This window comes from Aotus nancymaae, unplaced genomic scaffold (genome assembly GCF_030222135.1).
Source record: "Aotus nancymaae isolate 86718 unplaced genomic scaffold, 86718_ANA_hifiasm-v0.15.2.pri h1tg000040l, whole genome shotgun sequence".
Taxonomy (NCBI): Eukaryota; Metazoa; Chordata; class Mammalia; order Primates; family Aotidae; genus Aotus; species Aotus nancymaae.
The window spans coordinates 15,485,059-15,500,487 of record NW_026988454.1 but is presented as its reverse complement, the minus strand read 5'-3'; the positions used below and the strand labels follow the sequence as shown (position 1 = coordinate 15,500,487).

The 15,429-nt window shown below is 37.6% G+C and overlaps 1 protein-coding gene and 1 pseudogene across 17 annotated transcripts in view; one reads left to right on the top strand and one right to left on the bottom strand.

Annotated features, from left to right (window-relative positions):
- SYNE1 (spectrin repeat containing nuclear envelope protein 1) overlaps window positions 1–15,429 on the bottom strand; it is a 521,352-nt gene that overhangs the window by 293,104 nt on the left and 212,819 nt on the right. For all 17 annotated transcript variants that reach the window (XR_010336584.1, XM_064360559.1, XM_064360560.1 and 14 more), the window contains 4 exons: window positions 8,171–8,350; window positions 4,460–4,610; window positions 3,896–4,054; window positions 1,987–2,169 (listed from right to left, as the gene is read on the bottom strand). Coding sequence is in view for 16 of the 17 variants with exons in the window: in XM_064360559.1 (XP_064216629.1) it covers window positions 1,987–2,169; window positions 3,896–4,054; window positions 4,460–4,610; window positions 8,171–8,350 (673 nt within the window). In the remaining variant the exon portion in view is untranslated. The remainder of the gene's footprint in view (window positions 1–1,986; window positions 2,170–3,895; window positions 4,055–4,459; window positions 4,611–8,170; window positions 8,351–15,429) is intronic.
- Window positions 5,223–5,342, top strand: LOC135268504 (5S ribosomal RNA; annotated as a pseudogene).

Sequence of the window (15,429 nt, the reverse complement as noted above, 5' to 3'; positions counted from 1 at the left end):
ACACTAGCAAACCTCCTGATGCCTTCAATTCAGAAAGGAATTTCCTTACTGGAAGACATGATGAACTGTCAGGCTCTCTGGCTTTCTCTAGAAGCTGGCTAGGCAACTGAGGAATCTCCCTACTTATCTACACTCACTACACTGCAGCAGGAATGGCTCTTTGGGCACTGGACTGAATCTGATTCACTGATTTTATTAGCTAGTGTGTCACAGGGACAGTGGGTAACATAAACGACACATCTTTGTGAGTAACTGAACCTGGTCATATCGAATGTGGGTCAGAAGCATATTGAATCATTGGATTTCTGAGGTCAATAGTAGTTGGTTAGTTAAACAACTCCCTCTCACCACCCCCCGCCACAAAAAAAAGCCCTTATTTGTAGTATTTACCACCATGGTAAGCTACCACATGATGTCACAGCACATGGAGTTGAAGACATACACAGCAGTACATTGCTCTAAAATATTTCAACCATGATATAATAGATGTCAATATCTCAAAGGCCTAGGTAAATACACCTTCAGTTGTCATTACCTTTGTATTTAATGAAACTTATTTAGTTTTACATTTATTTACAATTTAATTTTTAATAATGGTTGTTTTTAACACTGGCTTGCAAAAATTCCCGAACATTTAACGACTGATTTTTTCAAGCTGGTATAAGCTGGATCCAGCACAGGCCACTCGAGCTGTAATGTTAGTTTAGCACCAGAGATAACAGCTGAAGACACTGAGGTGTCCATCACCCCTGCCTGTGCTTTTGGTCTGGATAATTTCTTCTCCTTCTGATTGCCCTCAGAGATTGGAATTAAATAATAAAATATTTAGACTGTTCTTTGGCTCAAAGACAAGTTAGGCAATACAATTCATTCATGTATATTTTTCTGGACTAAAGTCACTATCTCCTCACTCTATTTCTCTTTACCCTGCTCCACTTTTATCATAGCCCAATTACTACTTGATATTTTATACATAATATATATTATAATATAAATAATGTAAATTCCATGAGGGTAGGACTTTGTTTTTTTGTTCTATTTTCATGTCTAAAACAGTGCCTGACATAACTTAAGTGCTTATTAAGAATTTGAAGAATGATTAACAAATGATTGCAAGAAATAGGAATAGAAAGAGTTTAAAGTCAATTGGTGACTAGAATTTTAAAAGGTCAGAGACTCTTTTAAAGTGGAAGCTCGTGACCCTCCAATCTCCAGTTTTCTTCCATTTTTGAAAGGAAAGTGGAAGCAGCCACTATCTGGCATAACAAGACCACATGGTAAGTACTCAGTAAGCAGTTTGGGATTTTTTTGAATAAGGAAAAATGGGTATTAAATATTACTAAATTACAAACACTTTCAATTCGCTTTTTAAGTAGAAAGATGCCATATTCTCCGAAGAATTGGAACAACTATAGATTTACAGACTTTCACTTTTCTACTAATGCTTTAAAGAGACCTAAATAAGCACAGATTAAAATGCAAAAAAAATCCTCTTATTCATAACCTGTTCAAATTAATAGCAAAAAATAGTTAAGAGTTTTCTAATGCTCTTCTGTGTCTCTAAAAAGAAGAATAAGGTCCAGAGCAGTGGCTCACACCTGTAATCCCAGCCCTTTGGGAGGCTGAGGCAGGCAGATCACCTGGTCAGTGATCAAGACGAGCCTGAGCAACATGGTGAAATCCCATTTCTAATAAAAATACAAAAATTAGCCAGGTGTGGTGGCACAGGCCTGTAATCTCAGCTACTCGGGAGGCTGAGGAACAAGAATCGCTTGAACCCAGGAGGTGGACGTTGCAGTGAGCCAAGATGGCACCACTGCACTCCAGTCTGGGCAAGAAAGTAAAACTTTGCCTCAAAAAAATATACAAAATAAAATAAAAAATAAAAGTAAGAAGAAAAATAAAGTTTTAAGAAAGAAATTTTTTTTTTCATATTCTGGTTGATAATAAGCAACCAGCTCCCATATGCCAACACAGTCAATTTACCTCAAATTCTTTAAGCAGTTCTTCAGCTCTGAGGTGGTTACTCAGGTTGCTGATGTTTTCTGCCATCTGCGGGACAGAGTTGTTTGACCATCCCTCGATCTCATCTTTACTTGAGAGTACATCATCCCAAATGGACAGGCTTACTCTCAGCCTGTCCATGTTTTCTTCAAGTTTCTCTGCTACCTAGAAGAGAAACAGAAGCCATGGTATTCATAGTCAGAAGCGTAAGGTGATCATCCCCCCACCAAAGTACTAAAAATACCATTGCTTTTATCAGAAAAGTATATTCTGACTGACAAACACAGTTTCACAAAAATTATTATAACCTAACAAGTGTAACTGACTCATGTAAAAGCTAACCAATATATAGATTTCTTCTGTCTTTGGAAGAGTTGTTTGAATTTCTGAGACACTGCCTTTTCATTTGTAAATTGGGATATGAACAACATCAGGTCCATTGGTATCTACTATAATTCACTGTGAGGTTGACTTCTACAGGACAGAGGTCATAAAGAACAGTGTTGTTTGTTTTTTTCTTACTATATCTGGCATTTCTCCCAGATATAGTAAGAAAAACAAGTACAACACTGTTCTTTTTTTAAAAAATTTATTTATTTTACTTGTTGGGGAGGGACAACGTGGGGAGAAATGCCAGATATAGTATGCAGCTAAAGTAAAATAAAAAATAATAAAAAAAAGAACAGTGTTGTATTTGTTTTTTCAAGTAATAAGTATTTTTATTTTTAATGCTGAGGTATAATTAGCATTTATTATATTCAAACATATTTATAATGTAATACATATGAAAGCAACCAATTTTGCACATTAAAAGTAAAATATTATTGCTTATCATTCTTCCTATAATGCTATGCTCTAAAATCACAAAAGCTATAAATGAAAAAAATATAGCATGCTAAAAAACAAGAAAAGAATGTTCTTTTAAAAGTGGAAGCATATGGGTTTTCTGCAGTCCCCAAATTATTTGATTATATTACACAAATATCAAAATCTAACTGGTAAATTTAGCCTAGGTAGGGAACCACTGTACTTCTGAAACTAGATTTTGATAGATGGAGGGCAACAGAATCACTGAATTTTTTAGCTGGAAGATAATGTAAAATATTTATGGATTGATACATAGCATTCCAGAAAAACCAAGTGCCTTGTTCTGTGGTCACATAGCTAGTAAGTGACAGAACAAGAACTCAAACCCAAACATGTAAATTACAAGTGCAATGTTTTCCAATGCAAAATTATAGCCTTATTATTTTAAATTATTTTATATTATGGTTTAATATTTTATAGAATATTTATACATTCTTCTTTTTTATCTATAATTTCATAGTTTGGGAAAGAAAAACATTCAGAGTTATAATTTGTTATGACTGAGGCTATCAAGTGAAATTTCCAAAAGCCTGAGAATAAGTTTTAACAAAGCAGATAAATTTTTTACTATTTCTAAACTTTATGTGAGCACTGTTTTTCTTCCGAATATAATTTTGCATTTAGTATTAAATGTTAAAAGTGAAATTCGGCCTGGTGCTGTGGCTCACGCCTGTAATCCCAGCACTTTGGGAGGCCAAGACGGGCGGATCACCTGAGGTCGGGAGTTCGATACCAGCCTGACCAACATAGAGAAACCCTATCTCTACTAAAAATACAAAATTAGCTGGGCACGGTGGCACATGCCTATAATCTCAGTTACTTGAGGCTTCAGGCAGGAGAATCTCTTGAACAAGGGAGGTAGAGGTTGCAGTGAGCCGAGATCGCGCCATTGCACTCAAGCCTGGGCAACAAGAGCAAAACTCCATCTCAGAAAAAAAAAAGTGAAATTCACATCCTTGAATAACACTTTGTCCAAAAACTTGATTGGGAAATGTGAATACTTAAACGGTTCGCAGAATCTTACATCCAGCCATTTGTCCACGGTGCTCTCCATGTCTGTTTTCACCAAGCTGAAATCACTACTGTGAATTTTTTTCAGCTCAGACAACAAGTGTTTTCCTTTGCTGGTAAAATTATCCAAGTCTTTCTGTTTATAATTCATTTTGCTCCTGGCAGTTTCATGCTGTGGATAAACGGTTTCTTAATTAGTAAAATAGTCAGTGATAAGTCATGGGTTTAAAACCATTTGCCTCTAAGAAATTTAATTCATAATGACCTTATGCAGAAATTAGTGACATTGATTAACTATATGAATAGATATAAAACCATTTTCTTGAATTGCTAGAGTCCTAGAATGTCAGTATTCCTAGGGGAAAAAACGTTGAGCTTGTTAGCGTGAATTATCCACATCTAAGTATACTGAGAAGAATTGTGCAGAGAACTGTTTTATGAGTAATAAAAACCAGATCTACTAAAGCAGAATACCAACATACTTATGTGTGCATAGAATTGTGCGGAGAACTGCTTTATGAGTAAAAACCAAATCTACTAGAGCAGAATACCAACATAAATACACATTAAATTTTACCTTGGAAAAGGCCCATTTAAGATCCTCTTGATCTTTTATGGTAGTTCTGGTTACAATCACACTGCTGGCATTTTCCAGGACTTTAGATATAGCTGATTTCAGGTTCTGATATTCTCTCATTAAGTCAATTAGTCCACAGCATTGACCCTGACTGTTATAATTAAAGAAAATATATTATTTGGTGTCATGTATCCAGTTCCCTACAATTGGGCTTGATGTTTCACTATATAAAGGCATTAATATTCATAGATGGATGCTGGAACCAAGAGAAAAGCATATTTCTATATACTGACCTTAAACTAATGCTGCTGAAAAGCATATTTCTACACACTGACCTCAGACTAATGCTGCTGAAAAGCCTATTTCTACATACTGACCTCAACCTAGTGCTGCTGGTTAATCCTACTTACTCCAATGTCCAAAATACTCTCTGTGAATGAGGCACGCACACAACCATTGAAACCAAATCTATGAACTTAATGACAAAAAAGCAATATATGTTCTTGCTAACTCAAACTTACTAGATGCGTCACCCAAATATATTTTTTAATGTCTTTTTCCATGTTGTTTTAATGATTTCATAATGGCATATATTTCAGGAAAGAAAACAATAAAGCATAAACCAAAACTAACAAATATAATAATTACTAATGAAAACATAGATCAGATTTTCTCTTCCATCTCAATGTAATAAATTCTCATTGGATATGACTCCCCTGAAAACTGTCAAAATGAGAAGATAGTTGTTTATAAAAATAAGGTGGTCTACAACCATATCACCCTGAATACACCTGATCTCATTTGATCCTGTGAAGGTAAGCAGGGTCCAGTCTGGTTAGTACCTGGATGGGAGACCCTCTGGGAATGCTGGAAGCTGTAGGCTTTTTTTTTTTTTTTAAGAAACTAACACATAAACAAAAAATGGCCAGGTGCCATGCCTGTAATCCCAGCACTTTGGAAAGCCAAGGCAGGCTGATCACTTGAGGCCCGGACTTCAAGCCAGCCTGGCCAACAAGGCGAAACATTGTCTCTACTAAAAATGCAAAAATCAGCTGGGTGTGATTGCTCACACCTGTAATTCTAGCACTTTGGGAGGCCGAGGCATGTGGATCATGAGGTCAGGGGTTCAAGATCAGCCTGGCCAACATGGTGAAACCCCGTCTCTACTGAAAATACAAAAAGTAGCTGGGTGTGGTGGTGCATGCTTGTAATCCCAGCTACTCAGGAGGCTGAGGCAGGAGAATGGCTTGAACCCAGGAGGTGGAGTTTGCAGTGAGCCAAGATAAAAAATTGGCTGGACTTGGTGGTGCTTGCCTGTAATCACAGCTACTTAGGAGGCTGAGGTATGAGAATGGCTAGAACTTGGATGGCAGAAGTTGCAGTGAGCCAGGATCACACCACTGCACTCCAGCCTGGGCAACAGAGTGAGACTGTCCCAATAAAGAAACAATGACAAAAGAATAAAATGCCTTTGAGCAAGCAAATTTACATCTAGAGATTTTTTAAAGAAATCAAATTAAGTGCACTTAGATTTAGGTAAAATAATATTCTTCACACCATTATTTGTAATAAGAGAAAAAATAGAAATAACCAAAATGTTAAAAATAGGTCAATAAATACATCCTGATACATTCTTATGATAGAACACTGCACAACCTCTAAGAAATCACAATGTAGGATAATGTTTAATAATATGGAATAAAGTTTGTACAATATGATTTAATATAAAATGCCTACATTAATAGTCTACATTGTATAATGTGTTCTGAATTTTGTTTAAAAGTCCTTTGTACATGATGTAAAGTATGTGTTGAGGTTCATTTTTTTAAATGCATATGAATGTCCAATTGTTCTAGTACCATTTATTGAAAAGCTTATTCTTTCTCCAACAAACTTTCTTTATATCTTTGTCAAAACAATTGACTATGTATGTGTGGGTCTATTTCTGGACTCTGTTCCACTAGTTTATATGTTTATCCTTTAGCCTGTACCATACTGAAACTAGCCAGTGTAAGTTCTCCAATTCTTTTTTGTTATTTATCTATTTACTTATTTACTTATTTATTTTAGGTAACAGAGCTACCAGCAAAGTCCTCCAATTCTTTTTCAAAATTGTACTGGCTATTCTAGTAGGTCTTGTGTTTTTACACATACATTTTTAAATCATCTTGTCAATTTTTACAAAAATTCTGTGGGCATTTTGATTGGGATTGTATTGATATTAAAAAAATACCTCAATAACAAAAAACCCCAAGTTAGCCAATTTGAACATTTAAAAAGATATACAGATTGCAAATAACATATCAAAATATGTTAAATATCAGTCATCAAGGATATACAAATTAAAAAAAAAATGTGCCAATTCTTGGCACAATGCTTATGAGTTAGTCCTGCTCCACAAGAAGCAGTTAAACACACACACACACACACACACAGACACACACACAGAGAGAGAGATGGCTCTACACATCTAGTAGAATGTCAAACAAGCAAATAAAAACGTCACAATACTAAGTGGTGGAAATTATGTGGAGCAACTGGAACTCTTACACATGACTGGTGTGAGTGCAAAATGGTGCAACCACTTGAAAAATAGTTTGGCAGGTTCTTACAAAGTTAAACATATCTGTTGCTATACAACCCAGAGTCTCACTTTTCGTACCCAAATGAAATCAAAACTTACGTACATGCAAAAACTTGAATGTGAATGTTTACAGATACTTTATTTATAGTCATCCAAACTGGAAAGAACCCAATTGTCCATCAACTAGTAAATGAATAAACTGTAGTACACCCATTCAGTGGAATATTCAGCTGTAAAAACATGAATGAACTACTGACACACACAACGACATATGTTGTGCTAAATAAAAGAAGCCAGGTCACATTCTATGTGATTTTGTTTATACATGATTCTAAGAAAAAACAAAACTATAGATGTGGAAAACTGATCCCTCGTTGCCAGGGGGCTAATGGCAAGGGGAAGGGATAAGGACATTTTTTTAAGAGGTAGAGTTTTGATTGTGAACTTTAACAGTTACACAACTGTACCTCAATTACAAACAAGTACAACAAAACAACAAAATTAGAAAATTAAAAGTTAAGGCTATCATGGTAGCACTTCATAATTGTTGACAACTCCTGCTTTAAGCATTTAATTTCACATGCAATTTTTTTTTGTTTGTTTGTTTTTTGTTTTCGTATTTGTTTTTGAGACGGAGTCTTGCTCTATTACTCAGACTAGAGTGCAGTGGTGAGATCTCGGCTCACTCAACATCCACCTCCCCAGTTCAAGCGATTCTTCTGCCTCAGCATCCCAAGTAACTGGGATTACAGGCACTCTCCATCACACCCGGCTAATTTTTGTATTTTCAGTAGAGATGGGATTTCACCATGTTGGACAGGGTGGTCTTGAACTCCTGACCTCAGGTGATCCTCTGACCTCAGGTGATCCTCCCACCTCGGCCTCCCAAAGTGATGGGATTACAGGCATCAGCCACTGTACCTGGCCTGTAATTGTTATCTTAAAGCAACATCCTCAATAAAGTTCTGTATAAACTAAGTAAATTTTTAATGTTATGAAAGCGACACAGAATACCTAAAATGGTAAAAGATATTTAACTACTGATCACATCAACACAAAACAGGCAATGTCCTAATCACAAAATAAGTGGGAAGCTAAAGACAAGAACTGGGCGGGTTTTGACTTACTTTTCATGAATTAGTCTTTTGGTATCATCCCAGGTGGCCTCTAAGCGGTTTATCTCCCTGTCAACTTCAGATGCAAAAGCTACATCTTTCTGGGCAATTTGCTTGGCTTTGTCTTTCAACCAACATAGTTCATGCTCATGAGAATTCAATTCATCTTCTAGCTGATTAAACACTCTTAACCTGTGAATTAAAATGTTATTTTCCTATTAATTTACTAACAGTAGTAAATCAGTATTTCCTCTCCCAAAGTATATGATGAGTCCATAAAGCACTTGTTTGGTCAACTAGAAAAACTTTTAATGCAGAAACTAAATTAATGTTTATCAATAGATAAAGTTACTTTTAAAGTTAATTTTGCAAAATAACTCAGACTGTACCTCAGAAAACACTGAAAGTCATTCTTACTATTCACCATCAACCTTCTATTAAGTTTTTATTTTCTTTCTACTTTGATGGTATAAGATTTTCAAAACTAAGGGTGACCTCATAGGCCACATAGGTAAATACTTATAGTAAAATCATTGGTAAGAAATGTTTCTGGTCCATGAGGTTCAATCCATGTAAATAATAATGCTTAAGGATGATAGTTGTTTCATTCAATATCAAATTAGATTTACTGAGCTCTGCATATATATTATATATAATATATATATATAATATATATTTAAACTTAAATTACTTACCTAGTTGAGAATATTACCATAAAGAAATGATTATTTTTGTCCCTAATCTATTAATATCTGAGCATTTATAAAAAGTGGACATATTGCCAGCCATAGTGGCTCATGCCCGTAATCTCAGCATTTGGGGAGGTCAAATGGGAGAATTGCTTGAGACCAGGAATTCAAGACCAACCTGGGCAACACAGCAAGACCCCTATTTCTACAAAATTAAAAAAAAATTAGCTGGGTGCAATGGTGCATGTGTATAGTTCCAGCTGTGTGAGAGGCTGAGGCTGGAGGATCATGATCACTTGAACTCAAAAGTTTGAGGCCAGAGTGAGCCATGATTGCACCATTGCACTCTGGACTGGGTGACAGAACAAGACCTTGTCTCAGAGAAAAAAAAAGTGGCCACATAGAGGCAGCCATTGACTTTTCATTCTTACAGTTTGGTATAGCACTGTAGAGTTCACACAGTGAGTATATGTGCTTTATCCCATTTAACTCCCAAAAGATGGTGGCTGGGGGCAGGTGTTCTTATTATCCCCATCTTACAAGAAGAGAAGAGGTTTTCTCAAGGTGGCATAGTGAAGCATTAGTGTGGCTGGAACTTAAATAAGTCCATTAATTCAATATAACATTTTCTGCATCTGAAGTGTGACTTTGGTGAGTGCGGTGTTGTGGCTACTGATGTGGCTCTTTAGCCCAACCTGGGCTTTCTGCTCTAGCAATTTTAGGATCTCCTGTTTGCTTGACCTAAGAACACCATGCCACCCTGCAGCACCAATGCTACTGCTGGCTTCCACAGTGAGCGACATTAGGCACCTTATTCTGTCTTTATTCTGGAGACTATTTTTCCTTCCCAAGTATCATTCTCTTTTGTAAATTTATTGTTAAACTGGTCAGATAATTTATTTCCTACAAAAAGTATAATCTCAGGAGCCCAGTTCTAATATATACTCCACCATCATCTAAAAAAATGTTTGATTCTGGTTAAAAGGAAACAACCACTGTGGTCTTGTCAGGAACAGCACAATCTCTACCAATTATGAAGACCTTGGCATGAATGCATTTCAGCTGTTTGTTTGCCCACTGGAAAAAAAATTGGAAGAGAAAGTGGCCCTGAAAACAGGAGTCAGAAGATTCTATTAAGAAGAAAAAAAGATTGAAAGGCTACAGTTTAAGAAAACAATTCCTTTTCAAATTTACTAAGGAAACTTATCTTTGACCCGTAGCTTCTCAAATGAACACACTTGACAAAAGCTCAACCTTGCTTACTTAAACCCACTCCTCTGCCTCTTCATACCTGTAAGCAGTTAAAAGTAGTTGACTCTGCCAAGCTCATTGGTTTCACTTTAAATGAACATAGAACCTAAACAGCAGCTCATCACTTTCCTAAGCTCCTCTCTACAAGAGAAGTTTCACACCATTTTCTCTCCTCTAACACCTACCACACCTCTGAATTAATGAGCTTACACCAGTATTTACCAAGAGGCTATCAGCCACCAGCAAGGAATTCCCTCCTACATTTTTACCACCAAAACTACTAGGATCACTCCCTTTCTCTTCTGCCTTCATTTTTGTAATAGAAGATGAGTCCCTTCTCCCATAGGTAAAAAATTGTTTAAAAATAGATAATAGGAGCCAGGAGATCAGGTCCAGCTGGTCCCACCCCCACAAAAACAAAAACAAAAACAAAAACAAAAAAACAGCAATTGGAAACGCTCTCTTTTGAGAGTTTCACAGCAAACACAGCTGAACCCGGGATGGTCCAGCTCTGTGGGGGAGGGGCATCCGCCATTACTGAGGCAGCCTGCTGTTGCTGCAGCAATGCGCCATTACAGAGAAAGTCCGTGATTACAGAGGCGGACCAATATTGTGGAAGCAGCTCTAACTACATCCATATAAACGGGACTGCAGGGAAGTTTACATGGCAGCCAGGCAGAGCCCACAGCAGCTCAGCAAAGCCTCTGCAGGCTGAGAGTGACTAGGCTGCCTCCTTGTGGGCAGAGCAGCCCTGAAGAAAAAAAAAAAGGGCAGCAGTACAGCTGAGACTCATAAAGCCCTAACTCCCTGGGACAGAACACCTGGGAAAAAAAAAGGGGGGGGAGGGTTTATGAGTTCTGCTGCTGTAGACTTAAATTTACCAGCCCAGCAGCTCTGAATGAACAACGGGGCTCACAGCTCATCACCTGAGCTAATATAAAGGACTGTTTCCTCAAGCAGCTCCTGACCCCTGTATATCCAAAGAGTCACCTCATAAAGGAGAGCTCAGACTGACATTTGGCAGGTATCCTTCAAGGACAAAGCAGAAGAAGAAACTGGTAGCAACCTTTACTGTTTGGCAGCTGCTGCAAGTGATCCCCAGGCAAGCAGGGCCTGGAGTGGACCTCAGCAGTCCTACAGCAGAGAGGCCAGACAGTTAAAAGGAAAACTAAGAAACAGAAATAACTTCATCAACAACAAACAGAACGTCCACTCAGAGACCCAATCAGAAAGTCAACAACTACAAAGCCGACAGGTGGATAAATCCACAAAGATGGGAAGAAACCAGCCCAAAAAGGATGAAAACACCTGAAACCAGAACACCTCTCCTCCTACAAGGGATCACAACTCCTCACAAGCAAGGGAACAAGACTGGATGGAGAATGAGTGTGATGAAATGACAGAATCAGCCTTCAGAAAGTGGGTAATAAGATACTTCCGTGAGCTAAAAGAACATGTTCTAACCCAATGCAAAGAAACTAAGAACCTTGAAAAAAGATTTGACAAAATGCTAATGAGAATGGACAACTTAGAGAGGAATATAAGTGAATTGATGGAGCTGAAAAACAAAACACAAGAACTTCGCAAAGCATGCACAAGTTTCAACAGCTGAATTGACCAAGCAGAAGAAAGGATATCAGAGGTTGAAGATCAACTCAATGAAATAAAATGAGAAGGCAAGATTAGAGAAAACACGGTAAAAAGGAATGAACAAAGTCAACAAGAAATATGGGACTATGTGAAAAGACCTAATCTTCGTTTGATAGGTGTACCTGAATGTGATGAAGAGAATGAATCCAAGCTGGAAAATACTCTTCAGGATATTATCCAGGAAAACTTCCCTAACCTAGCAAGGCAGTCCAATATTCAAGTCCAGGAAATATAGAGAACACCACAAAGATATTCCTCAAGAAGAGCAACCCCAAGGCACATAATCGTCAGATTCACCAGGGTTGAAATGAAGGAGAAAATGCTAAGGGCAGCCAGAGAGAAAGGTCGGGTTACCCACAAAGGGAAGCCCATCAGACTCACAGCAGATCTCTCAGCAGAAACCCTACAAGCCAGAAGAGAGTGGGGGCCGATATTCAACATCCTTAAAGAAAAGAACTTTCAACCCAGAATTTCATATCCAGCCAAACTAAGCTTCATAAGTGAAGGAAAAATAAAATCCTTTGTGAACAAGCAAGTACTCAGAGATTTCATCACCACCAGACCTGCTCTACAAGAGCTCCTGAAAGAGGCACTACACATAGAAAAGAACAACCAGTACCAGCCACTCCAAAAACACATGAAATAGTAAAGAGCATCAACACGATGAAGAATCTGCATCAACCAATGGACAAAACATCCGGCTAGCATCAAAATGGCAGGATCAAATTCATACATAATAATATTAACCCTAAACGTAAGTGGACTAAATGCCCCAATCAAAAGACACAGACTGGCGAATTGGATAAAGAGCCAAAACCCATCAGTGTGCTGTATCCAGGAAACCCATCTCACATGCAAGGATACACAAAGGCTCAAAATAAAGGGATGGAGGAAGATTTACCAAGCAAATGGACAGCAAAAAACAACAGGAGTTGCAATTCTCATCTCTGATAAAATAGACTTTAAAGCAACAAAGATCAAAAGAGACAAAGAAGGACATTACATAATGGTAAAAGGATCAATGCAACAAGAAGAGCTAACGATCCTAAATATATACGCACCTAATGCAGGAGCACCCAGATACATAAGGCAAGTTCTTAATGACTTACAAAGAGACTTAGACTCCCACACAATAATAGTGGGAGACTTTAACACACCATTGTCAATATTAGACAGATCAATGAGACAGAACTGCACAGCCTCATGGAAATTGAACAACTTTCTCCTGAATGTTGACTGGATAAACAATGAAATGAAGGCAGAAATAAAGATGTTCTTCAAAACCAATGAGAACGAAGACACCACATACCAGAATCTCTGGGACACATTTAAAGCAGTCTCTAGAGGAAAATATATAGCAATAAGTGCCCACATGAGAAGAAAGGAGAGATCTAAAATTGACACCCTATCATCAAAATTGAAAGAGCTAGAGGAGCAAGATCAAAAAAACTCAAAACCTAGCAGAAGACAAGAAATAACTAAGATCAAAGCAGAACTGAAGGAGATAGAGACACAAAAAACCCTTCAAAAAATCAATAAATCCAGGAGCTGGTTTTTTGAAAAGATCAACAAAATAGACAGACCACTAGCCAGATTAATAAAAAAGAAAAGAGAGAATAACCAAATAGATACAATAAAAAATGATAAAGGGGATATCACCACAGATTCCACAGAAATTCAAACCATCATCAGAGATTATTACAAACAACTCTATGCACATAAACTAGAAAACCTGGAAGAAATGGATAAATTCCTGGGCAGTTGCCTCCTCCCAAGCCTAAACCAGGAAGAAGTCGAAATCCTGAATAGACCAATAACAAGGTCTGAAGGCGAGGCAGCAATTAAGAGCCTACTACCCTAAAAAAGCCCAGGTCCAGATGGGTTCACAGCCAAATTCTACCAGACATACAAAGAGGAACTGGTATCATTCCTACTGAAACTATTCCAAATAATCCAAAAAGACGGAATCCTTCCCAAATCATTTTATGAGACCAACATCATCCTGATACCAAAACCCGGCAGAGACTCAACAAGAAAAGAAAACTACAGGCCAATATCCATGATGAACATAGATGCAAAAATCTTCAATAAAATACTGGCAAGCCGATTGCAACAGCACATCAAAAAGCTTATCCACCATGACCAAGTAGGATTCATCCCAGGGATGCAAGGCTGGTTCAATATACACAAGTCTATAAATGTAATTCACCACATAAACAGAACCAAAAACAAAAACCACATGATTATCTCAATTGATGCAGAGAAGGCCTTCGACAAAATTCAGCAGCCCTTTATGCTAAAAACTCTCAATAAACTAGGTATCGACGGAACGTATCTCAAAATAATAAAAGCTATTTATGACAAACCAACAGCCAATATCATACTGAATGGGCAAAAACTGGAAGCATTCCCTTTGAAATCTGGCACTAGACAAGGATGCTCTCTCTCCCCACTGCTATTCAATATAGTACTGGAAATTCTAGCCAGAGCAATCAGGCAAGAAAAGGAAATAAAGGATATTCAATTAGGAAAAGAGGAAGTCAAATTGTCTCTATTTGCAGACGACATGATCGTATATCTAGAAGACCCCATCATCTCAGCCCAAAATCTCCTGAAACTGATAAGCAACTTCAGCAAAGTCTCAGGATACAAAATCAACGTGCAAAAATCACAAGCATTCCTATACACCAATAACAAACTTAAAGAGAGCCAAATCAAGAACGAAGTGCCATTCACGATTGCTACAAAGAGAATAAAATACCTAGGAATACAACTAACAAGGAATGTCAAGGACCTCTTCAAGGAGAACTACAAACCACTGCTCGACGAAATGAGGGAGGACACAAACGAATGGAGAAACATTCCATGTTCATGGTTAGGAAGAATCAATATCATGAAAATGGCCATACTGCCCAAAGTAATTTACAGATTCAACGATATCCCCATAAAGCTACCAATGACCTTCTTCACAGAACTGGAAAAAACCACCTTAAAATTCATATGGAACCAAAAGGGAGCCCTCATAGCCAAGTCAATTATAAGCAAAAAGAACAAAGCAGGAGGCATCACACTACTGGACATCAAACTATACTACAAGGCTACAGTAATCAAAACAGCATGGTACTGGTACCAAAACAGAGATATAGACCAATGGAACAGAACAGAGGCCTCTAAGGCAACACAACACATCTACAACCATCTGATCTTTGACAAACCTGATAAAAACAAGCAATGGGGAAAGGATTCCCTGTTTAATAAGTGGTGTTGGGAAAACTGGCTAGCCATATGCAGAAAGCAGAAACTGGACCCCTTCCTTACACCTTACACTAAAATTAACTCCAGATGGATTAAAGACTTAAGCATAAGACCTAACACCATAAAAACCCTAGAAGAAAACCTAGGCAAAACCATTCAGGACATAGGTGTAGGCAAGGACTTCATGACCGAAACACCAAAAGCATTGGCAACAAAAGCCAAAATAGACAAATGGGACCTAATCAAACTCCACAGCTTCTGCACGGCAAAAGAAACAGTCATTAGAGTGAACCAGCAACCAACAGAATGGGGAAAAAATTTTTGCAGCTTACCCATCTGACAAAGGGCTGATATCCAGAATTTACAACGAACTAAAACAGATTTACAAGAAAAAAACAAACAAGCCCATTCAAAAATGGGCGAAGG